This window comes from Schistocerca gregaria, chromosome X, assembly GCF_023897955.1.
Source record: "Schistocerca gregaria isolate iqSchGreg1 chromosome X, iqSchGreg1.2, whole genome shotgun sequence".
NCBI lineage: Eukaryota > Metazoa > Arthropoda > Insecta > Orthoptera > Acrididae > Schistocerca > Schistocerca gregaria.
Window position 1 is genome coordinate 629,647,009 of NC_064931.1, and position 26,856 is coordinate 629,673,864.

Here is a 26,856-nt window from a genome sequence, read left to right on the forward strand (position 1 = left end):
AATTAGTTGTGGCTCAAACTGCTTTGAAAACAAACATAATGCTGTGTTCAGTGATACCTCTATTATTACAAGGTATAATAGTCTCTGGGATAGCACAATAAAAAAAGTTAAGAGAGATATAAATATCTAATAACACTCTCAATAAAGAAGGTGGATTGGATGTAAGTACAATGTGGAACATGGCCATCACAATGCTGAAGATAACATACCTGACACGGAACAAAAACACTGTCTTATATTGTGATGGACTGAGACTGAGAACCAGTGACATTGCAGATGGTAACATGGCTACAGAAGGATGAGGCAATCAGTTACCAGTTGACAAAGACTGAGGAGCACTTGGCCAAAAGTTCATGGATGTATACTCACTGGATGTGATAAAAAATCCAAGAATATTTTTTCAACTGAGGGCATATACTCAGAAATACCACAAATGAGAAACATAAACAACAAAATATGCTTAAACATGTAGAAATAAATTGTTAAAAACCATCTGTGAGTATCACAAATAGGACCACACGAATAGGAATTGTCAGTCTAACAGTGAGATCCATTTCTGGTACCCACCTTCACCCTATGGAAAATTGGAAGATGTCAAACTAGTGCTTGACCTTCTTTGTACCCATCAACAAGAAAATGGTAATATTCTGCTCTGGACAACTTGTTTCACTCTCAAGAAGGAAGCTCCTGATTCACAGAAAACTCATTGTGCTGCCAACATGGTCTCAAGATATCTGATATTAGGGGGATGAACTTCCTACACAGGATGAAACAAATTCTCATATCATCAGTGAAATAAAGTTTTATAGTAATGAATCCAAACATCCATAATTGGAATACAGATAACTTTCACAGCCAGAAACTTCTACGATTTTTGAATGTAAGAGCTGCTGATAACTCTACAATGCACACACTTCTTAAATCTGATTTCAATAAATTACATATTGAATAACTATGATTAAGAGAACAAATTCAGATAGTTACCTTCAGCTCTTGTACCTGACTGGCAATATGCCACATAAGAGTCTCATTCAGTAATTTCATACCATAAGGGCCTATTAATTCAGCCAATGCTCGTAGCTCATTTATGTCTGAAAACTCTTCGGCATTAAATGGAATTGCACCTTCTGCTGTCAGGCTAACAAAAGCACGCTGAATATTGGAGAAGCAAATATTGCCTGCACTTACTCTTCTCAATAAAACCTCAGAATACCTGTAAAATGTAACAACAGGACTATTTTTAAAAACAAACAAAAATGCTAAAATTCTGTCTAACTGCTTAACATCAAACCCTGAGGTATCTTGTTTTTATAAAATCCAAAGTATACTCAGGTAGATTAAGAAGCGACCTTCAAAAAAATAAAATCCTGCTTATATCCGTTTCAGCACCGATAGTTACGTGTTTGGCCACTAGAGAGCATCTGGTGCTCCATATATAGCCTGACTGTCATGTTTTGGTTGAGATGGTTGCTCCTAGATATTGTCTTTACTGTGTGCAGCTGTGTATACTTGACAACAAAACATCAGCTTTCAGACTGTCTCCTACATTACACTTAAGTAATGCTTTTGAAAAAGAATCACTGTAGTGATCCTGAGTCTGACATTGAATTTAGCAGCTCAGAAAGTGACAAGTGCTCACCAGTGGTATGAGATGCATACATTCACAGCCAGCTCCTCCATGATTTATGTTCACAGGAAATTGTTGCGAGATCATGGTTAGGCTTCATAGCTACACAGAAACTAAAAAATGGCTTCAAGTTTCAGAGTATTTTAGTCAAAATCCAGTGCATGGTATACGCAGGATTTTATTAGTGGTGATTTTCAAATTTTATAACATATTATGTTAAGCTCCAACAGCTGTCTCTATACGCCTCTATCTACTGTTTCGATACAGGATTTTTTTTTTTCATTAATAAGAAAATATCATTCTTTGGAATATAATTTTCAAAAAAAGGGTTAAAAACTGTACACTTACAGGTTGTCACTGAATGTAAACTAGTAAACACTTTTGTACAAGAGTGAACTCTGTCTTCACTGACTGTGGTTATGCTAACAATTAAGAAATAACAAAAAGATACATTAATAAAATTCAGTGGGAAGACAGACAGTAACAAATGTCCTGGAAAATGATAAGGTATGTGGTGTTTCCATACTTAAGACATTTGGGCTATCATTGTACACTATTTCACAATTCCAATACTAATTTAAAATATTATAAAACGTAAGATCAAAACTTTTATTTAGCACATAATATCTGTAATATTCAATTACGTTTAACAGCCTTAAGATTCAGCATGTACTGCTTCACTTGTAACCTGAATTGTCATGATTCTTGCGTGCATGAGATCTGTAGATCTGGACCTGGAGTTGTATCATGGATCATAAGAAATACTCCCATGGCAATGCAATTTACATAATTATGCTATGAGTCAGTCAAAACCATACCAATAAAGTTAACATAATGCAACAACATGCCTCTCCAGCAAAGGAAAAAAATCAGCAGTGACAGAGGAGGAGAGTTTATACAGAAAACCATTCTTTTAAACTTAAAAAAAAAAAAAATGTGTAAAATGTGGAGAAGATGTAAATGATGGGAAATTACTTGCTAAGCATAAACGTTATCTACATCTACATCTACATGACTACTCTGCAATTCACATTTAAGTGCTTGGCAGAGGGTTCATCGAACCACAATCATACTATCTCTCTACTATTCCACTCCCGAACAGCGAGCGGGAAAAACGAACACCTAAACCTTTCTGTTCGAGCTCTGATTTCTCTTATTTTATTTTGATGATCATTCCTACCTATGTAGGTTGGGCTCAACAAAATATTTTCGCATTCGGAAGAGAAAGTTGGTGACTGAAATTTCGTAAAAAGGTCTCGCCGCGACGAAAAACGTCTATGCTGTAATGACTTCCATCCCAACTTGTGTATCATATCTGCCACACTCTCTCCCCTATAACGTGATATAGCTGTCTCTTTAGTGGACTTGTTGCATCTTCTAAGTGTCCTGCCAATGAAACGCAACCTTTGGCTCGCCTTCCCGACAATATTATCTATGTGGTCCTTCCAACTGAAGTTGTTCGTAATTTTAACACCCAGGTACTTAGTTGAATTGACAGTCTTGAGAATTGTACTATTTATCGAGTAATCGAATTCCAACGGATTTCTTTTGGAACTCATGTGGATCATCTCACACTTTTCGTTATTTAGCGTCAACTGCCACCTGACACACCATACTGCAATCTTTTCTAAATCGCTTTGCAACTGATACTGGTCTTCGGATGACCTTACTAGACGGTAAATTACAGCATCATCTGCGAACAGTCTAAGAGAACTGCTCAGATTGTCACCCAGGTCATTTATATAGATCAGGAACAGTAGAGGTCCCAGGACGCTTCCCTGCGGAACACCTGATATCACTTCAGTTTTACTCGATGATTTGCCGTCTATTACTACGAACTGCGACCTTCCTGACAGGAAATCACGAATCCAGTCGCACAACTGAGACGATACCCCATGGCTCCGCAGCTTGATTAGAAGTCGCTTATGAGGAACGGTGTCAAAAGCTTTCCGGAAATCTAGAAATACGGAATCAACTTGAGATCCCCTGTCGATAGCGGCCATTACTTCGTGCGAATAAAGAGCTAGCTGCGTTGCACAAGAGCGATGTTTTCTGAAGCCATGCTGATTACGTGTCAATAGATCGTTCCCTTCGAGGTGATTCATAATGTTTGAATACAGTATATGCTCCAAAACCCTACTGCAAACCAACGTCAATGATATAGGTCTGTAGTTAAATGGATTACTCCTACTACCCTTCTTGAACACTGGTGCGACCTGCGCAATTTTCCAATCTGTAGGTACAGATCTATCGGTGAGCGATCGGTTGTATATGAGTGCTAAGTAGGGAGCTATAGTATCAGCGTAATCTGAAAGGAACCTAATCGGTATACAATCTGGACCTGAAGACTTGCCCGTATCAAGCGATTTGAGTTGCTTCGCAACCCCTAAGGTATCTACTTCTAAGAAACTCATGCTAGCAGATGTTCGTGTTTCAAATTCTGGAACATAAAACATCAATAAGCAATTCTGTTATTTGTACTGACCTTTAATTTGAAATCTTTGGCCTTACACAAGATTAACATTGCATGAACACACTGGAAGTTTTAAGAAAATTAGAATTATTGATTTATCAATTGTTTCTGGTGATTTTTTCCTGTCTTGTTTTCTAGTTCACAAACATATCCAAAAGTTCTGAGGTCTAAATTAAAATTTTAGCTGAAGCCAAAATTGATTACAAGGCCTGAACATATGTTACGTACATGTATATGACACCAAACTGTAGGTAAGAATTATATCTAACAACATATCATAAAACATGTTATGTTGTATGGTAAAAAAATTATTTTAAGGAAAAATATGCAAAATGTAAAATAATAGTTGGGAATTGTTGACACATTACGTATGACAGTGGAACCAATGCATTCTATAAATGTTGGCATGGCATTGCCTGTATGAAGATAAGCAGTGGCACAATGAAATATAATTTTGTAGAATGTGATATTCAGCAGAATATTCAGTTATATTTTAGCTGCACTGACAGGTCCCAAGATTCTGCAAATGTTACCACGACTTTACCTGTATGCAGATATGTGGTGACATAATGAAATATAATTTGTAAGACATGATATTCAGCAGAATGTGCAGCTAAATTTAGTTGTGCTGACAGGTCCCACCCTAACTGACACATCATAAACCAGGGCACATTTCAATGTGACAATTATGTTTGTATGTATTACTGGTTCTCATTTCAATCACAGTTATTTAAGTTGTGCTATTAGGCCCCAATTAACCTTAGAAATCGCTGCATATGCCAAAAAAACCTGTACACTATGCACTGTTTGTTAATGTCTCACTGGAAATCCGTAAAGTAATATCCCAAAAATTCCTACATAGTTCATACATTTTCATACTACATCAGCAATGTTTAGAAGCTAATTTGTATATTATCCACAAGAATCTCTACCACTGCTCTAGGTTATAGTTGCCAACTTTTCTTCTGTTGGGACTATACTGACGTTTGGCTTAAAATACGGACAGCCAAGATTTCAGCATGAAAACTGTGCACCGGCATGAGTTCCACATGTTGCCTATCTGGTAACATCCAGAATGGACTGATACGATCAAGCGTCTGAATGTCACACACGTATCTTACACTATTTGTGTCGTGTTGAACAATGTCACATTAGTAAAGATTTGTAGGATTGAAGACTAGACTACTTTTTGTTTAATCTGAGGTGGAAATATTTTTCTAAATTTCTCGATTGCATGTAGGCAGGAGAGAGATTTCCTGCAAGCTGCAAAATTTTGTTTTTCCCAATTTAGATGCTCACCCAAAATTATGCCAAGGTCTTTTATTGTTTTTTGAAATGCTAATTGGGTACCACTGACAAGTATCTGAAGGACTGATATACAATGAAAAAGGCACTGGAACAGGAACAGAGCCCCAAGTGCCTCCAAGAAAGAACAATATTTTCCCAATCACTTCTCCGAAGCACAGTTGATTTGTTGACATTTGTTTTTGAAGTAGCTGGCAAATCACAGTATTGCACTGTTTGAGAAATTTAGTTGTTTCATTTTGGCAAGTAATACACCGAAATCAACCACAATGAAAGCCTTGCTAAAATCAAGCAGTTTTAAAATGGTATCTTCACACCCTGGAACATTTTCATTAAGTGAAATTTATAATTATAAAACTGTAAAAGTGGGTGCCAAACTAACATTGATCTGAAGTGGTCGGGGAGGGGGGGGAGTTGTAAATAGTAGGAAAGCATTAATTCCATGAATGTAAAAGTGGTTTTATATTTATTTAATTTGATCTTAAACTATACAAAATGTCTCACATTGGCTTCAAAATTGATTAACCATGAAGTTGAGCTCCTGCTAATTTTTTGAAGTACACGCAGTTTTTATCTGATGTCAGGAAGTTTCTACAGGTCGTGGCAAGCAATCTGGTCATCTAGAGACAGACTTCCAGCCAACTCATTTGTAACTGAAGTCCTACTTAAGACTTCTAAAATCTTGGTTGGCCAAAATGTACTGCACTGGTCACAGCTATGATTCATATGGCTACTTTGGTAACACGGATAACTGATGCTAAATTTTATATTGTGCCTTTTACCAATGAAAAACAGCTACATTAAGTTCACAAGATAGAAAAAATTTCCCAGCACACTGCCTAGTTTTAATATACACATTTCAGAACATAAGTGTACTTGTGCGATACAGTGTACTTCGTAAGTGTTGTGAGACTCAACATGGAACAGCATTAATATTGAAAACAATTAATTCCTGATCTCGTACACTTCACTTTCAGTACTAGTAAGTATGGGTTGGTGAATTAGTGGTTAACCATCAGACTATCATTCCCAATGTCCTAGAATTTCTTTCTGTCACTTATCATTTCCTTCACCTTGGGCAATGATTCACCAATGTGCTACACTGTGGTTTGAAGTTCACATTAATCTATAGATTAATCTGAGTAAGTCAGCTCAAAGGTCACAGGAAAATCATACTACATATAACACAACTATGCCTAGACATCTATATAAGCAGAACATCGTGCCAGCCCCAGCAGTGAGTGATTTCAACTCCCAATGATGATGGCGGAGATAGCTATTGAAAGTTTGAGATTTTGATTCTTGTAAACCAAGAAGATTTTACTGAAGAATGCCACTGTGAAGGACTCCGAGGACACATGCCTTATTGTTTCTGCTTAGGGTTCAACAACTTTTATACATATGGCCAGCTTTAGAGTCACAAAAGATAGCCAAGACTGAATATGTAACAATATTAAATTACTATTGTGCCAGTTTTGTGTTTTTATTGCAGGACACAAATTTTAGCCATCTGTCATTAATATGATGTTTTATGTCAGTATGCAACAACAGCGAATAAAATTTTGTGATTAAAAAATAGAGTTAGCTCTTTAAGGATTGAACATTCTGCATAGATTTTATGCAGGAATGTTATATGTACTTCATTGAAAAATGCTTCTGTTTAAAAAAAGCTGACAAGGCTCATATCAAAATATACATACCATTGAGTGTACAGTGAAGCCACTGTTTTTTCACCATGACTATCCATATTTTGTGTTTGCTGCAGCAACGCGTTGTTGAAGACTCGAGTAATGTCAATGTGCACTGCAGAAAATAATAATGAGCATAATTAATACATTAAATGTCACAATCAATAAAGTTGTAATATTAAGCATTACAACAAGTAAAATCCATAAATATACGCCAGTGAAAAAACAAAATAATTCAAATAAATGGGTAGAAGATGTAGGCTAAATAAAAATGAAAACATATGATCAAATGAAGGAGAATATTATCATAGTTAAGCTGGAAAACGAAGACAGTTTAGCAAAGTGCTAAAGTATCTAAATAAGTAACACAAAAAGTGCATATTAATTACACAAAATTTATGAAATGTATTCACAACTGCAGCATCTTTCTGTCATTAGCTGTATTAGGTATGAAGATATTACCTATTGGTGACATATGAACATTTATGCTAGACCGGAACTTGAACATGGATTTCGTGCTTGTCGAGTGTGGTTGCATTAACCACCTCTGCTATCTGAGTATGCTTCCATGACCAACCCAAACTTCCACATGTCGTACTGTCTATAATCCCACAGCTCACAACTTTACATGGATTTCCACGACAGTGTTTCAAAGAGGCAAACGTATTCAATGTTAGTATGACGATCATCATTTTGCCCATCCGGGCTTGTAATACTTATTTTTAACAGTGTGTGAAGAAAAGACATTGACAACAACCTTGCAACTGTACTAAATTTATGAAATATATTCACAACTGCGGAATCTTTCTGACATTAGCTGCACTGGTATGAAGATTACCTAATAAATTTAGTACAGCTGCAAGACCATCACCAATGTCTATTTCTTCAGACATTGTTAAAAATACGTATTACAAGCAACGATGGGCAAAAGGACAATCGTAATTGTCTCCTTGAAATCCTGTGGCAGAAGTCCAAGTAAAGTTGTAAGCAATGGTGTCATAGACAGTATGACGTTTGGAAGTTTAGGTCAGTCCTAGAAGCAAGCTCGGATAGCAGAGGTGGTTACGGCGACCACTCACAACAGGCTAGAAATCCTGGTTAGGGTCCCGGTTCGAGACAAATTTTCATGTGTCACCAATCATACCTAATGCAGCTGATGTCAGAAAGACTCTGTAACTGCACACAAATTTCATACACTTAGTACTGCCGAAAGCTCGTCACCAATGTCTGTTTCTTAATACATTTTTAAAAATAAGTTACATAAAAGTTGTGCCATGTGTTTATTCTAATGAATAAACATTTTAACCTAATACTTAAAGTAGAGGATATAATAAATAATAAAAAAAAATTAAAGAATCCCTCCGTAAAAAGAATTCATGAACTGAAAAATTTCAAAACAACTTCAAGGATCAAACTGACATAAGTAACATGCTCAGTCGCAACTGAAGATGAAAAATAATGATATCCATTGTACATTTTTCAGGAGCTTCAAGGATACATAATGAAGGATTTTAACTGCATGGAAAAATTGAAATCAACTGAAAAGAAAAGGGTAGACATGTGAACACTTATAGGGCATTGTAAAACACCTGTCCCAACTTAGCAATAACAATCTTACAAAGAGAACCACAGCAACAAGCCTGACGTACTATTAACAATTAAATATTTTTCTCTGATTATTACCTGTTCAGTTTTGGGGGACTCATTCTGTCCATCTATTGGGAAGTGAGAGTTATCTCCACTACACAAAAGTTTTATAAAACAAAGAAAAGATGGTATATTTTTTCTGCTGTAAAAAGCAGAAGAAAATCACTTAACTGGATAACTATTTTGAAGAGAACTGTAACAAATTGCAAACAAAGGAAGCACACAAGAGAAGAGCTGTAGCAACTGCATTCCTGTTCAGCTTATGGCTTTGTGAGTTAGTAGCATCAATAAAGGAATTTAAAAAAATAAATAAATAAATTACTGATGACTGCTGCTGGTGTAGGGGTATAGAGGACGTCATAAAACCAGTAAGTCACAAAACACTATTAAGAACTAATAGCAACAAAGGTTCAGTATCCCCACCAGCAGACACCAAGATGGATGCAGATGAGCTGGCATGATTATCACACTGGAATAGAGCAGAACACTGTAATGGAGAGCATGTGTGAAGGGTGGTATAGGCAGAGCCTCCGACTGAGGTGTTAACTTTCCAGTGGCAATAGGCCTGGCCCTGCAGTTCTTACACAGACACCTATAACTTCAGACCTCACCTTTGCCTCAGGCCATGCTCTGTTTTCTTTGTGTTTAATTTATTCTGTCACTGATGCTGTCATGTTGTGTTTGCTCCACGCTCATCTTTATGTGATGTTCAAAATACTTGCTCCCCCACAGATGCGCATGCACACTAAGTTTTATTCCCTCTTCTCGGGTTCAGCTCCTTGGATTCGTACTTGTGCCATCATTCGCAAGCACAGTAATATTTTGTGCAGACAGTAATTGTTTCGCAGAGTTGTCACACCTGTGCAGATGAAAAAGGGGCACTCTAGGATTTCTTACATGTGTGATGCTTTGCTCTTCTCATGATGCTAAATTGTGGCCACCATAGATCTAACATTTTTGCAATGCTGGCAGGAGCAGTAGTCCCTCCAGGAGCAGCAACAAAAGCTGCAGCAGGAGGAGATGCAAGACCTGCTCAAACAGAACACAAAATTGCTCCGCACTAACACTGCATTGGTGGTGAGGCCAGGTGCATGCAAAGGAGTCTCTTCCTGACACCTTTCACTGACTTCAGTGAGTTTACGGAAAGATGGGAGAATTACCTGTGCCAGTTCTTACTCCACTGCCAGGTAAGGCTGTCTTGTTATTGTATTGTGCAAAATCTTGCAGAATTTGAAGCCCTCCACCAAGCCCAAGAAACTTAATTTTGAGGAACTTCTTCAATTACTCTCCCAGTATTTTGGTCATCGGACCTATATGGTGGCAGCACAATTACAGTTTAACCAGCACCAAAAGCACCCGAGGTAGATGTATGCTGTATGGATCATTTATCTAAAAAGTCTCTCACACAAGTGTTGATTTGAATGTCCCCAATGTGCTACCACATATATGGACTCACTGAGTATGGGATGTAATGTCCAGTTATACCCGAACCCAAGGTCACAACTAGGGCATCATCTTTGTTGAACACCTCTTTAGCCAAAGTTGCTAAGACAGTGGAATCACATGAACTTTGGGCAGCGGCACAACAACAGTCAGGTGGCAAGTGGGGTGTCCTTGGTAAACAGCCCCTAGTGCCCCATGGTGTGAGCCATGTGGTCTTGTCTTCTTATGAGCTGCTGGTGATTCATGTACAGTGCCATCATGGTACTGCCTGTGTTTGTCCACGTCAGATTCAGCAGGTACAAGTCAGTCACAGTGTCGTAATTCCCGTTCACGTCTTTTTCAGGTTTTCAGCTTTGCTTCCCTTCTGCAGCCATTTTCACTCTATAAGCACACTGACAGTCCTGATTGTCATTTGGTGCACATCCGATACAACTGCCTCCATGTAGATGACTTGCGTGGGGAATGCCACAAAATAGGCCATTTGGCAAAAGTTTGTGAATGCCGGCGAGCTGAGGGACAGTTGTTGGAGGCTCTAGTTTACTCCCTGTCTCCTCCCACAAGCATCACAACAAGCATATTTTGCTAATGTTGGTAGTGGATGGACAATTGATTTAGTTTAAGGTAGACCGAAGTAACTGTCAGTCTAACTAAATTAGGTACGTAGAGGCTCTTGGGTTGCCTGCATTGCAACAGCCACTATGTCAAGTTGTGCCCTATAGTACACAATGTATTCCTTTCAGTAGGGCGATTCTCCAGCTCTGCACATTATAAGATCGTTGATCAGCAACTCACATTGTTAGTAGTTACTACATCCTTGGAACAAAATATTTTTGGATTAGTCATCTTATCTGTTTTTGCTTCCAGATAACTGACAAAGTATCTTAAGTGGTCCCCATTCAAGATTTGGACTCTTTTCTGCAGTTGTACAACAAATTGTTTGAGAAAACCTTGGATCGGGCAAAAAATTCAAGCCACAAGGCATCAGCAATACCTAAATTTTGTTGTCCCCACCCCATTCCCTTCACAATGCACAACAACGTCAATGCTGAATTGCAGTGTTGACAGGATCTCAGCATTGTTTCTCCTATTTCATCTAGTCAGTGGGCTGCCCCTCTGAGGGTGATTCAGAGGTCAGACAGCACTGTATGCCTTTTTTAAATATGAGGTCAATGCACAATGTGTCGCAAAAATGTTTCGAATTGCACAGCTGGAGTAGTTGTTGGGAAAGTTGTCAAGGGGACAGTATTTTTCACTTATCGAACAGTGCGATTAACACCTGCAATTGCCATTGGATGCCACTTCTCAGAACTTTTTACTGCTCAATGTCCTCTTGGGGCTTTACCAGTTTAATTGTTTACCATTTGGAATTTCAACTGCATCAGTAATTCATCTCGGATATTTTGGGCAGGTGGGTCAGGACATTCCCTGTTGCATCAACTACCATGATGACCTCTGCGTCATGGCTTCCATGTGAGAGGAGCATTAACAAAATCTGCAGGCACTTTTCCAACACATTTTAGAGAACAGTCTTCATTGAAAACTGGAAAAATGTAGATGTCTTCCCCCAAAAGTGTATTTTCTTTGGGACATGCTTAACAAAGACAGCTTAGTCCCTATGGACAAGCACACTGAAGCCACTGTCAACCTGCTGGCACACAAGAACTGTGGGAGCTCTAGTCCTTGAGCAAGATTTCTTATTACACTAAGTACATTTTGCAGGCTGTGCACATTTTCCATCCTCTTGACTGGCTTCACCAAAAGGGTGTCAAATTCATGTGGTCTGCGGACTGTTAACAGAATTTTCATACTGTGAGTGCTCTGCTCCCTATTTGGATTCCTCTGTGCTGTGTAAACCATTAACCTCGGTCCCAGTATGGAGTTGGTACGGTTCTGTCACATTGGAGCCCAGGTGGCAACGAGTAGCCAATTGCTTAAGTACTGAAGACACTCCATGGAGTGAAATGTAACTACTCGTTTCTCCCCTCCAACGGAGCCAGCCGTGTCAGCATTGTCTTCTTCAGTGGTTGATCCATTGCTGGAGAATCCTGTGCCATTGCTGGTTTTGTGAAAGAGGTTGCGGCAGAAGCCACACCATTTTCAACCCTTAGTGACCTCTTCAGGAGGGAGGAATTTAGTATCTCCGCCAGCAGACATAGAGATGGATGCAGATGAGCTGTCTCAGTTATCGCAGCAGAAAAGTGCAGAATGCTATGACAGAGGGAGCGTGTGAACATTGTTTGGGCAGAGCTGCAGACCCAGGTGTTTAATTGCTGGCAGCAATAGGCCTGGTGTGGCAGCTCCTATGCAGACATCAACTACCTCGGACCTGCTCTATGTCTCACATTATACTTTTTACTCAGTGCTTAGGTTATTCAGTAGCTCACATTGGAAGCACTATGTGCTCATCTCTGTGCAGTTTTCAGACACTCTCCTTCACTATGCACCGACTCATACATTGAGTTTCCTTCCCTCTTCCTAGGTTCAGCTTCCCGGGCTTGTAGTCAAGTTATCATATGCTAGTATAGTGAAATATTGTGCTGATAGTGATGGTTCCGCAGCACTGTCATCACGTCTGTACAGATAAAAAAAAGGGGGGGGGGGGGGGGATGGGAGATTATCGACCTACAAATGTGGAGCAAAATGAGCATGTAGGGAACAATTTATCACAATGCAATGCCAAAGATTAGCAATGTAAAGCTGAAGAAAGAAGCAAACCAGTCAAAGACTAGCTTATACAGTAAAAAAAGAACAACATACACAAGGGAAAAATATACAAAAAGGTAATAATGAACATTCATGTGAATGATTTATTGTAACAATTAATAAAATGAAAAACATTTTAAAGAGATTAGTGGATGGAAAATGAGTTAAACTCAACACCCACAGCAGACTCAGTTTATTGCACACTGGGGAAATGGAACAAAAGACAAATTCCCAAATGAATTTTGAAACTTCAAGCAGCACTCATATGTTTACCACACAAGTTTGAAAGAGAAACGATCCATAATGCAAAAATTACAAAAAAGAAAAAAGCAGAGCTCTCATAAAGTGAGGTCTGTTCTTCATCTGCTTCAAGGTAAACATATAGGATAATAAGTGGCATACATTATAGTGTTTCGTACATGATGACAAGAGTGATCAAAGAACAAAAGTAAATATTGTTAAAAACCATTACTCACCATAATTCTCTACTGTCTGTAATACATTCATGTAAGCTCTAACACTTATCAGAAGTTCTGAAGGTTTAGCAATTTCACTGGTATCTGGATTGTACATCACCATTCCTACAAGTGCCCGTGCAAACCTTGTTTCCAAATGCTGTGTCAGATATTCACGGGGTGCAAAAGTGTAATCCCACACATTGATGGTTGAGCAATAGTTAATGGCAAAACATAGTTCAGTCAATGCCATGTGAAGTTTATCCATGCTAAAAATAAAAATTACAGTAACTCTTACTTTCTAGCTAATAATTGAAAAATTTAGTCAGTGGTACAAAAAGAATAGGCCATACAAATTGTAAAATACATTTAAATAAAATGTATTTATTTATAATAATTTTTTAACTTAAGTCTGCTGTAGTATAGTGTACTATTACAAATTACTTTATCACAACAACTTGTACCAGAGACTATATCATACACAATATATTTCATTAAAGATCCTGCAATTGAATTTACTCAACAACTGCATGCATGTTATGTCCTAAACCAAATAATTTTTAATGAGAAAGAAAGATATAATGTACTTTATAAACACATCTCTTGTGTGTGGGAAACAACCTGATCCTATTGATCCATTAACCATATAATCTCATGACACTGTTAACAAAATTGTTGTGTTTTTAAATCTTGTTATTGACATCCAAACATAAGAAAATTCATATTATGCCTTAGCAAGGAAGGAAAATGACAAGCAAAAGGCTGACATTCCACACAGCTACCAACTTCTGTCTCAGAATTGAATCAAACACTTTTAGATTTATCTATATGGTACTCAAAAATCTTGGGTGAAGTACAAGCAACAGAATGTGAAAAGATAGCACAAGGAAGAGAGGAACATTAGAGTTAAACATCCCAATAATAAGATCATTAGAAACAGAGCACAAGATCTGATTGGAGAATGGAAGGGCAGGGAAATTGGTGGTGTCCTTTACAAAAGACAGGGAGGCACATCAGTGTTTAATGTCCTGTCGAAAACAAGGTTTTTAGAAAAGAATTATCCCAGTTGTAGTGCTGGTGTACTTGGGGAAAACATGGAAAACCCTTATCACAATGACTGGCCAGAGATTTTCCTGGCTGTCCTCACATACAGGTCCTGTGTGCTAACCATTACATTACTTTGCTTCGTAAACAAGAAGATAACCATTAACTGATTACTTCAAGCACACGAACTGTATAGTGCAAGCATTGAGTAGAAAACTGGCAAATAAACATGTTCTAGCTTTTCATGGTTATATAAATCACTCAATACCTGTATACAATGGGTGGTTATCTCCACACATTCTATAGTTAGTTTTCTTTAAATTTTGTATGGAAAGTTCTGATTGAGAATTACAAATTATTTAGGAATAAAGGCAATGACTTACCGAAAGGCAGAAGTGCTGTGTCATCGACAGGTACACAGACACAAGGTACAGAGCTTTGCTAGCTTTTGGAATGAACTTCCTTTTTCAACCTTGCAGGAGAAAAACACACACACACACACACACACACACACACACACACACACACATACACACACGTCTGTCTCCATACATTGTGCTCAGTCGACTGCCAGCTCTTTCTTGGGCCATGGTGAGTGTACTGGTGTGAGGTAGGGGTGGGGTGGGGTGATCCCTCACTGCCAGCTCTTTCCTGGCCCAGGGTGAGTGTACTGGGGTCTGGTGGGTGCCCCTGTACACTCACCATAGGCCAGGAAAGAGCTGGCAATCGACTGAGCACAATGTAGGGAGACAGGCGTGTTTGTATTTTCCTATAAGCTTGAAAACGGTAGTCCATTCCGAAAGCTATTGACAATGCAGCACTTCTGCCTTTCAGTAAGTCATCTACCGTATTCCTAAGTAATTCTTTTTATTTATTTTGTTATCCTGGTGGGCTAAATTAAATCTGTGCTCTCTTTAACTATATAGTAACCTTTATCTGTCACTGACCACAGCTTACTTAAGAGTCTGAATTTCAAACTCTGTGATCAAGCCCAATGGACCATATAATGTCAACTGGCTGCCACATCATTTTCTGCAAATGGTATCATTGATATTGAGAAGCATGTGGCCACATTATCTCAGCTGTTGAGAACCGGAACCACAACTTTTCATTCAAGTAGCTCCTCAATTGCCCTTTCCAGCCCTTTCCAGACCCAGAAAATATTAGATACAGGCTTCCAGGTAGATGCCATTTTCCTTGACTTCCGAAAGGCGTTTGATACAGTTCCGCACTGTCACCTGATAAAGTAAGAGCCTATGGAATATCAGACCAGCTGGGTGTTTTAGCAAACAGAACACAGCATGTTGTTCTCAATGGAGAGACGTCTACAGACGTTAAAGTAACCTCTGGCGTGCCACAGGGGAGTGTTATGGGACCATTGCTTTTCACAATAATTATAAATGACCTAGTAGATAGTGTTGGAAGTTCCAAGCAGCTTTTCGCGGATGATGCTGTAGTATACAGAGAAGTTGCAGCATTAGAAAATTGTAGCAAAATGCAGGAAGATCTGCAGCGGATAGGCACTTGGTGCAGGGAGTGGCAACTGACCCTTAACATAGACAAATGTAATGTATTGCAAATAGATAGAAAGAAGGACCCTTTATTGTATGATTATATGATAGCAGAACAAACACTGGTAGCAGTTACTTCTGTAAAATATCTGGGAGTGATCATATAAAATTAATTGTCGGTAAGGCGGGTACCAGGTTGAGATTCATTGGAAGAGTCCTCAGAAAATGTAGTCCATCAACAAAGGAGGTGGCTTACAAAACACTCATTCGACCTATACTTGAGTATTCTCATCAGTGTGGGATCCGTACCAGGTCAGGTTGACGGAGGAGATAGAGACAATCCAAAGAAGAGCGACATGTTTCGTCACAGGGTTATTTGGTAAGCGTGATAGCATTACGGAGATGTTTAGCAAACTTAAGTGGCAGACTCTGCAAGAGAGGCGCTCTGGATTGCAGTGTAGCTTGCTGTCCAGGTTTCGAGAGGGTGCGTTTCTGGATGAGGTATTGAATATATTGCATCCCCCTACTTATACCTCCCGTGGAGATCACGAATGTAAAATTAGAGACTTTCAAGCACACACGGAGGCTTTCCGGCAGTTGTTCTTTCCGCAAACCATACGCGACTGGAACAGGAAGGGTAGGTAATGACAGTGGCATGTAAAGTGCCCTCCGCCACACACTGTTAGGTGGCTTGCGGAGTATAAATGTAGATGTAGATGTACCTAGTTCCCTCACCAAGGAGAAATTCCTGGCAGTACTAGGAATTGAACCTAGCTCCTCTGCATGGCTGTCAGACATGCAGATTGCTTTGGTACAGACACAGACAACCTATCCCCCAGCATAGCTAAACCCAGATATCTGGGTTATTAAAGACTTGACAGATTCCTTCTCATTAAATAGCCTCAGTTTAGTAATGAAAAAATTATTATCTACAACTTATAACTAGCCCTTTTTTGTTGCACTGTCTGAGTTGGGTCCAAATTTTCAGTCTCCTACAATTCAAAGTGTAATAAAAACATTAGAACCTCAAAACTATGAAAACACTTTTGGAAGAAACCAAGGGGTCTTTATGAATTTGAAACTGTCAGCGAGTGTTAAGAAAGCACATTATAGATACATTAAGGCAACATATCGGGTTCAATCTCCTTTTGCCCAGCATATTGCAATAGCTGTATGTGGCATGGACTCAACAAATTGTTGGAAGCCCCTGCAAAAACACTGAGCCATGCCGCCTATTGCTGTTCATAGTTGCAAAAGTATTGCTGGTACAGGACTTTGCACATGAACTGACCTCTCAATTATGTCCAGTAAATGTTAGATGGGATTGATGTTAAATGATCTGGGTGGCCAAATTATTCACTCCAACTGTCTAGAATGTTCTTCAAACTAATCGGAAAAAGCTGTGGCCCAGTGACATAGCACATTGCCATCCGCAAAAATTCTATCATTAAATGACTGCAAATGGTCTCCAAGTAGCCAAATATAACCATTTCCAGTCAATGATAAGTTCAGTTGGACCAGAGGACCCACTCCATTCCATGTAAACATAGCCCACATCATTATGGAGCACCAGCTTGCACAATGCCTTGTTGACAACCTGAGTCGATAGCGTTGTGGGATCTCCGCCACAATCAGATCCTGCCATCAGCTCTTACCAACTGAAATAGGGACTCATCTGGCCAGGCCAGTCCACCACCAGCTTGCACAATGCCATGTTGACAACCTGAGTCAATAGCTTTGTGGGATCTCCGCCACAATCAGATCCTGCCATCAACTCATACCAACTGAAATCGGGACTCATCTGGCCAGGCCATAATTTTCCAGGACTCTAGGGTTCACAAGCCCAGGAGAGGTGATGAAGGCAATATCATGCTGTTAGCAAAGGCACACTCATCAGTTGTCTGCTGCAACAGACCATTAACATCAAATTTTGCAGGACTGACCTAAAGGATACATTCATCATACATCGCACATTGATCTCTGAGGTTATTTCACACAGTGCTGCTTGTCTGTTAGCACTGACAACTCTATGCAAATGCTGCTACTCTCCATCATTACACGAAGGCGGTCAGCCACTGCTTTGTCTGTGGTGAGGTAATGCTTGAAATTTTGTATTCTCAGCACATTCTTGACACTGCAGATCTTGCAATATTGAATTACCTAAAAATTGCAAAATGGAATGTCCCATGCATCTTGCTCCAACTACCATCCCGCTTTCAAAGACTGTCAATTCCAGTCACACGACCAGAAACATGTTGGAAAATTTTTCATTTGAATCATCTGAGTACAAATGACAGTTCCACCAATGCACAGCCCTTTTATATCTAGTGTACGTGATACTACTGCCATCTGTACATGTGCGTATCACATGACTTTTGTCACCTCAGTGTAAATACTCCAAGCTCACTGACGACTGACCTGTGTATGTATAATTTTAGGGTTGTAAACACTAACCTGTCTGCAAATTAACTTTGCAAAATGCCAGGGGCACTGAGTATGAAACAAATATTTGTCTGTAGTCATTTTTAAACATTTACATTTAGTTTGCTAGACCATTTGTCATTAGACTGAGTTTGGTCCATTCTTGTCTAGAGAAAACTTTCTACTGCTTACATTAGTTGGACATAGATGTGGTTTCCGTTTCTTGTAGCACTCAATTTTCATTTCATCCAGTCTAGTTTACACAAGACATTAAGATCTCACTTATTAAATTTTGTTGCAATATATTACAATCACTAATACAATATTTTTATAGCTGATGAAGTTTAATGGAAAATTATATCTTGTTTAAACTGTCAAAACATTATGTATAAATTAATCTACTGAGCAGTATGCAACTTTGTCCTTAGTGAGCAAATATCAGTTCTTCAGTAAATCTCTCTTAGTTTAAACATATTTTAAAGTCAATATACTAGACTGTGTGGCAACGGAATTCCAAGCAATTAGAAGACTCATTTCTTTATATACTATGTTTGAGAAACTTTAACAAGTTACAAGTCTCATGTACCAAAAAAATTAGAATTTTCGATAACACATATGAGGTAGTGATGGTTAATATTTCAGGTTTATTAAGTGTTTCAACTAATGTTCCAAAAACTGGGATACTAGTAATAATGGATTAAATAATGTAATATCACTTTACTGTGTTCAACTGAATTGAATCATGTTTTCAGTCAAAACACAAGCAGTTGTCATTTCCTAACAGGTACTTTTTCAGTACTAGAAATGTGTGACATTCAAGATTATCGAGTTTTGAATTTTGTATGTCATGAAACATAAAAAGCACCAAAATACTGAGAAAGACTATTCACATTAAAGACATTTTTCACAGATTTAATTGACTAGGGGTGACCCATATTCTTACCATTATATACAAAAATGAAACTACCATCAGGTTACTAACTGACAGCAAAAAATATTTCCATCATATAAATGTGGGAAAAAAAACTTACGTGGTGAGTTCTTCTCTGGTTTTTCGATAGCTTTCAACTCCAGGTTTGGCTATTTCTGGAGAACTCTTCTTATTCTTGTCTTTCTTTTTTCTGTTTACAACCTGTGATATTAAAATTGCACAGTGTTTTGGAAGTAGCTGAAAAATAAAAACGTAAACTTTGAGAATTTTAAAAGGTTAATACGTTGTTTTAAATACACTAAGAAGCAAATTTCTAAGAAAAAGTCTTGGGAGATCAAGTATCAACAGTCTTTCACACTTCCTACAAGACAAAGCTGGAATTTGATAAAGCTTTAGATTACATCTAGTGTTGTTGGGAGAAGTTGCATCATTTCATTTCTTCAAGTTCATCATGGACTGTTAGTGAATCAGCTGTTGTAACCAATGTATCTGAGTCTTGCTCCAATTTAATCAACTGTACTATTCTTGAGCTCACAGAACCTCCTTTTCATTAGTGAATGATTTGGTTACTAATACTTTATTCCGAGATCTTTTCCATCATATTTTTTGCTTCTTTCTTGGTTATCCCCCACATCTTCAAACAAAGGCAAACTGGACTCCAAACTCAAATCATTTTAAGAATTTGTGCACACAAGAGCATGATGAAGAAATTTTAATTGTTTTATGCACTGTCCAATCACATTAATGTGATTACCTGTCAGAAGCCTAAATAACCACCTTTCACAGTGCGGACTGCTGCAAGACATGGAGGAAGAGAGTCAACAAGGTTCTGGAAGGTACCCACAGAATTGCTGTGGCCATCTGCCCTAAGTTTCTCTGTTGAGGATAGCACAAACAGCCTGATAGAGGTGGTCCCACAGATTCTCTATTGTGTTTAAATCCAGGGAGTTCGGTGTCAAAAGGAGTACGGTAAACTCTCCTGGTGCTCTCTGAACCACGCATGTACACTGCGAGCTGTGTGACACATTGGGTTGTCCTGCTGGTAGATGCCATTGTGCCGGAGAAAAACAAAGTGCATGCAGGGGTAGACATAGTCCCCAACGATAGATGCTTACTTATATTGAACCATTGTGCCTTCCAGAATGATGTCATCACCCATAGAAGGCCATGAAAACATTCCCCAGAACATAACACAAGCAGGGTGTTTGCTTTCAGATGTTTCACATGGCACACAACAAAGGCCATCTCTCCGACATAGCATAAAATGTGATTCATCTGAAAGGGCCACATGTTGGCACTCAGTGAATGCCTGGTTGCAGTACCAGTGTGCAAATTCCAGACTTAATTGCTGATGAACAGCAGTCTGCATAGGCATATGAAATGGACGCCTGCTGCAGATGCCCATAATTAGCAACGTTCACTGAACAGTAATAGAAAAGACATTTTTGGTAGCTTCCTGGTTCATCTGTGGTGAGTTTCTCAACAGCCACACGTCTACTTGCCAGTAAACATCACCACAGCCATCATTCAGTCCTATCATCTATGGCCCATGGGGCACAACAGTTGCCTCAGTGCCTGTTTTGGATAGTACCTTTTTGCCATGCATGGTATACTTTAACCACAGTGGTACACAAACAGTTTACAAATTTAGTTTTTTCAGAAATACTTCCACTCTTGGCACAAAAGCCAATGATCATGCCCTTTTGGATGTCACATAAAAGGCTCTGTTTGTGCATTATGGCACTGACTGTACTGTTTTTCCACAACATGCTTTATGCACCCTCCACTGCTAGTGCTGTCACCTGCCACTTGTGAGTAGCTACTGCACACAAGCATCCAACATATGTGGTGGTCACATTAATGTGGCTGGACCAAGTATATATATCTATGCAGTGTGTGTTTGAAAACCATATTTAAGGTATTTCTGAAATTATGATTTTTGTTACCTGTACACTGTTACTGCAGTCCATGCCAGAAAACTGAAGAGTAATAAATGTTCTGAAAATTCTTGAGTGTGTCAAATAAATCAATGTGGGACAACAGATAATTGGCCACAGTTCTGCTGGTGGTATTGTGTACTCACACAGCAGGTGTGTGTGTGTGTGTGTGTGTGTGTGTGTGTGTGTGTGTGTGTGTGTGTGTGTGTGTGTGTGTGCGCGCGCTAGTTTGAAACAGGATTAGTCTGAAAGCTACCAAATTTTCAGTCTTATTTATGTGCCTGTCAGCGATTCAGTGTTCACTGTTGCCTTTACTGCCAAATTACTTACATTCTGCCAGAAATATCAATATTTTCTCTTTTAATTTTGCTCTCAATTAACAAACTTACAGTAACGAAAATCAGATACACAGTAAATAATTTCCACTCATTAATTACAGTCAAAACAATGGTTTATTACAGCTGAAAAATACAAAACAACAACTGAACTATTAACTGAATGAACAGGATAGTGTTGACATAATTTGATCAAGTACTGTTACACACAAATGACAACAAATTTCATTAAAAATGAAAGGAGAAAGTTGCAGACATGACATTTGACAAAATACCAGGGGCACAGAGGATGACAGACTAAAGGCCAAAACTCTCTATGTCTTTTTCCAAAGCTGTTTCACAGAGGAAGACTGAACTGTAGTTCCTTCTCTAGATTGTCACACAGTTGACAAAATGGTAGATATTGAAATAGATGACAGAGGGACAGGAAAACAATTATAATCACTCAAAAGAGGAAAGGCCACTGGACCTGATGGGATACCAGTTCAATTTTACACAGAGTATGCGAAGGAACTTGTCCCCCTTGTAGCAGCGGTGTACCGTAGGTCTCTAGCAGAGTGTAGAATTCCAAAAGATTGGAAAAGGGCACAGGTCATCCTCATTTTCAAGAAGGGATGTTGAACAGATGTGCAGAACTATAGACCTATATCTCTAACGTCGATCAGTTGTAGAATTTTGGAACAAGTATTATGTTCGAGTATAATGACTTTTTTGGAGACTAGAAATCTACTCTGCAGGAATCAGCATGGGTTTTGAAAAAGACGATCATGTGAAACTCAGCTCACGCTATTTGTCCACGAGACTCAGAGGGCAATAGACACGGGTTCCCAGGTAGATGCCGTGTTTCTTAACTTCCGCAAGGCGTTAGATAGTTCCCCACAGTCATTTAATGAACAAAGTAAGAGTATATGGACTATTAGACCAGTTGTGTGATTGGATTGAAGATTTCCTAGATAACAGAATGTAGCATGTCACTCTCAATGGAGAGAAGTCTTCCAAAGTAAGAGTGATTTCAGGTGTGCCACAGGGGAGTGTCATAGGACCGTTGCTATTCACAATATATATAAATGACCTTGTGGATAACATCGGAAGTTCACTGAGGCTATTTGCGGATGATGCTGTAGTATATCAAGAGGTTGTAACAAGGGGAAATTGTACTTAAATGCAGGAGGACCTGCAACGAATTGACGCATGGTGCAGGAAATGGCAGTTGAATCTCAATGTAGATAAGTGTAATGTGCTGCGAATACCTAGAAAGAAAGATCCTTTATCATTTAGCTATAATATAGCAGGTCAGCAACTGGAAGCAGTTAATTCGATAAATTATCTGGGAGTAGGCATTAGGAGTGATTTAAAATCGAATGACCATATAAAATTAATCGTCAGTAAAGCAGATGCCAGACTGAGATTCATTGGAAGAATCCTAAGGAAATGCTGTTCGGAAACAAAAGAAGTAGGTTACAGTACACTTGTTCGCCCACTGCTTGAATACTGCTCATTGGTGTGAGATCCGTACCAGATAGGGTTGATAGGAGAGATAGAGAAGATCCAATGGAGAGCAGCGCGCTTCATTACAGGATCATTTAGTAATCACGAAAGCATTACGGAGATGATAGATAAACTCCAGTGGAAGACTCTGTAAGAGAGATGCTCAGTGGCTCAGTACAGGCTTTTGTTGAAGTTTCAAGAACATACCTTCACCAAGGAGTAAAGCAGTATATTGCTCCCTCCTACGTATATCTCACAAAGAGACCATGAGGATAAAATCAGAGAGATTAGAGTCCACACAGAGGCATACTGACAATCTTTCTTTCCACGAACAATACGAGACTGGAATAGAAGGGAGAACCAATAGAGGTACTCAAGGTACCCTCTGCCACACACCGTCAGGCGACTTGCGGAGTATGGATGTGGAAGTAGATGTAGATTTATAATCTTAAAAGAAAGATTGTCTTGCTCTGAACACAAAATGCTTATAATTAACAGCATTATCTGTTAGTATTTAAAGGCCCAGTGTTGAAGACATATTAAAAAGTGAAAGTGGAACTTGCACTCTGAGGGTATTGTACAAACTTAATTATGTATATAAATGATAGTAACAATAATAATAATAATAATAATTGTGTGTGGCTCAGGGGCCTGGTCCAAGTCTTTCTATCAGATGCCACTTTGGCAACTTGTGAGTCCCTAACATACCCTAATTATTCAACTGGGGAAAGTGGCTCTAGGGTTTAACATGGAATCTGAACCTGATTCAAACCAACAACCACTCAGTTTCCAGGCATGCACTTTACCACTAGGCCACCAGGCCAGACATTTATATATGTAGTTGATCTTTAGGTAGGGACAGGAAAATTTCACAAAAACAATAATGCAAAATCAATGTTTTTATGAGATATTGCAAAATTTGTAATTTTACTGTGTAAAAATGTTATATATCTGCAGGCAGCAGTTTACTAATACTCATAACTGGCAGTTACCGAATGTTAAAATCACAGTTTGACTTCTAATCGAGTCTGAGGTTTATGTATCATCTTAAAACGACACTTCAGCCCTGAATTCACTAAAAAAAAAAGGAAGAAGAAGAAGAAGAAGAGAAAGAAAGAAAGAAAGAAACTGGGTAGTAACAATGATTTTGAAAAAACATGGAATTTGGCAAAAAACACAGAATTGGGCAGGAAGAACAATATTGAATTTGGCAAAAACAAACGAGATAAAATTTAGGGAAAAAAGCCACCGGATTTGGCAATAAATAACACTGAAGTCGGAAAAAGAAACACTGATATTGGAAAAAAACACTGACTTTGGCAAAAAAAAAACCACAGAATCTGGCAACAACCAGCACTAATTCTGGTGAAAAAAACAATATCTAATTTAGAAATAACAAATACTGATTTTGGTAAAAAGCACCAAATGTGATAAAAAAACACCACGGCATATGGTAAATAAGTGCCAAAATTGGTAAAAAAGCAATACCAAATTTGGTAAAACATTTTTTAAAAGTAACACCGAACCTGGAAAAAATAACATCAAATGTGGGAGAAAAACTGAATCTGAAAATAAATAAATAAATAAATAAAATTTAAAAAAAATAAAAATAAATGTCAATAACTAACACTGAATTTAGCCATAAAATAAAACAATTTTTTTCCTATCCCTATCTATAGGTTTTGATAGTGATTCTATAAGTATCGAAATGAGTGACTTATGTGTTTTTGCACCACCAAGGGACAATAGACCATATGTGACATAAATGTCAACCTGATGCCACTAGCCATTCCTGAGAAACAAGGGTCTTACCAGTCAGACAGATAGACAACCGGAGAACTAAGTGATCCTATAGGGGTTCCAGTTTTACCTATTGAGGTATGGAACTGTAACATTTACTGATAACGTCAGCGGAAGTTGGATCTTTGTTGCTTACTGCAGTGCTACAGAACTGGGTCCCATTACTGCCATACATCGAGATTGTAGACAGCATTTGGGTTCTCACTTTGGTAACTTGATCAATGTCCTCAACTGTATAGAATGTCTTCAAAGATTTTACAATAATCTTCCAAGTATAATTAATTATCATCCTTATACATAAATTTCAGAAGAGTATAAAATGTGCAGTGTCAACAACAAATCACTTTTAACTGTGACACAGTTATTCATTCCACAATATTACTCAACCACAGTTCACATCGTCATTATGATTTTGGAATAGATAAGTAGTTTGAAGAAGTTGCAAGAAAGGATGCCAGGGCTCACAATGTTTCAGTCTGACCGAAACAGTATTACAAAAATGTGATAATTTTTCTCATGTAGCTACACATCATATTAAATGGTATACAACAAGTAATATTTTTCTTGGTGGCTAGTTGAATATAAATATAAATGTAGATGTATTACAATCTAGAGAGCTCCTGTAGTAATAGTATAATGCAATGTTTCCTGTCTGTGTTATAGGTGCAGATAAAAATGCCTCATATGAGAAATTTTCAAGAGATTATGTTAAAGCATACCCTTTGTCAGTTAAGTTCTTGTAATGTGGCTCCAATGAGCAATTTCTAACAAGTTGGATTACATTGCAGCAAGCGTGTGTGTGTGTGTGTGTGTGTGTGTGTGTGTGTGTGTGTGTGTGTGTGTGTGTGTGTATTTTTTGTGTGAGCGCGCGCACGCGAACGTGCATGGTAGAGAGAGAGAGAGAGAGAGAGAGAGAGAGAGAGAGAGAGAGAGAAATTCAGTACTCTTAACTCTGAGGGCAAATAACATTTCTTCATATATAAAGGGTATAAAGGGAGGTTCAAGATGAAGTCATTTGAAATGGAGCACAAGTTCAGATTCGGGACAGATGGAAAGAAAATCAGCTAGCCTACACCATTTCAAAACAAAGTCGTGGCATTCTCCTGATGTGATTTAGGGAAATTACAGAGCACCTGCATCAGGATGGGCTGACAGTACTTTGAATCACAGTCCTCCTGGATATAAGTCCAGTGTCTTAAAACTGCAGCACGACACTAGGTTTCTCACCATATATTACTTTCTAGTTTCATCAGTGAGATATTACAGAAGCCTAACAGTGTGTCGTACTCACTCTCGCACAGATCATGGTGGAAAGATGTTGCGATATGAATACCACAAGACACCTGATGAGTTAGGGAGCTATCTTGATCCATGATCACTCAACCAAAGAGATTGGTCAAAGCAGGGTCCAGCACACGCACATCTCAATTTATGACACCCAATAGGATTCTGACACAACTGGGTAGTGATCACAGTATGTGCTACCTCACTGAAGGTTCAGGTCACTTGCAGGGTGTTGTACATGATAACAAACATGCATATGAGTGACAGTTGTATCGGGTCTCCTATTTTACACTATGTAAATATGTTAATGATCTGCCTCAATGGTGCCTTGTTTGGAAGCAGAATGCATGTCGTTCTCCTCATAGTCACACTCTGTCATTGGTGTGTATAAATTTATATAAGGACCCACCACCCTAGACGACTGTTTTCCATGTTTCAGGGATCCAATGGCTTGGATGTGCCCATGTTAATCTCTGTGAACTGTAATGAGTAGTGGTACAGTCACTTTGGAGAGATGGTTTCTGAACAGCAAAGCAAAGAGGACATTCTAGATGGCATGGATGCTCACTGAGTGCTATTCACTATTGAAGCGGTGGCAGATTTGTTGCATCATGATCCATCTACACACTCTTACAAATGGCAGTTGTCTCAAACACAGCAATTGTTTTTAACTAAGTTGCTACATAAAATAATAACAGAAATAAAAATCTTTTCATATATTTTTACTTCTGCAGTTACAATCTCACCTAAATAAATTTCTTAAT

At 38.5% G+C, this 26,856-nt stretch overlaps 1 protein-coding gene across 4 annotated transcripts in view; it reads right to left on the reverse strand.

Moving 5' to 3' along the window:
* LOC126297787 (membrane-associated protein Hem) overlaps nt 1-26,856 on the reverse strand; it is a 185,696-nt gene that overhangs the window by 43,299 nt on the left and 115,541 nt on the right. For all 4 annotated transcript variants that reach the window (XM_049988983.1, XM_049988985.1, XM_049988984.1 and 1 more), the window contains exons 14-17: nt 19,349-19,485; nt 13,363-13,610; nt 7,106-7,208; nt 985-1,213 (exon numbers count right to left, since the gene is read on the reverse strand). In XM_049988983.1, coding sequence (XP_049844940.1) covers nt 985-1,213; nt 7,106-7,208; nt 13,363-13,610; nt 19,349-19,485 — 717 coding nt within the window. The remainder of the gene's footprint in view (nt 1-984; nt 1,214-7,105; nt 7,209-13,362; nt 13,611-19,348; nt 19,486-26,856) is intronic.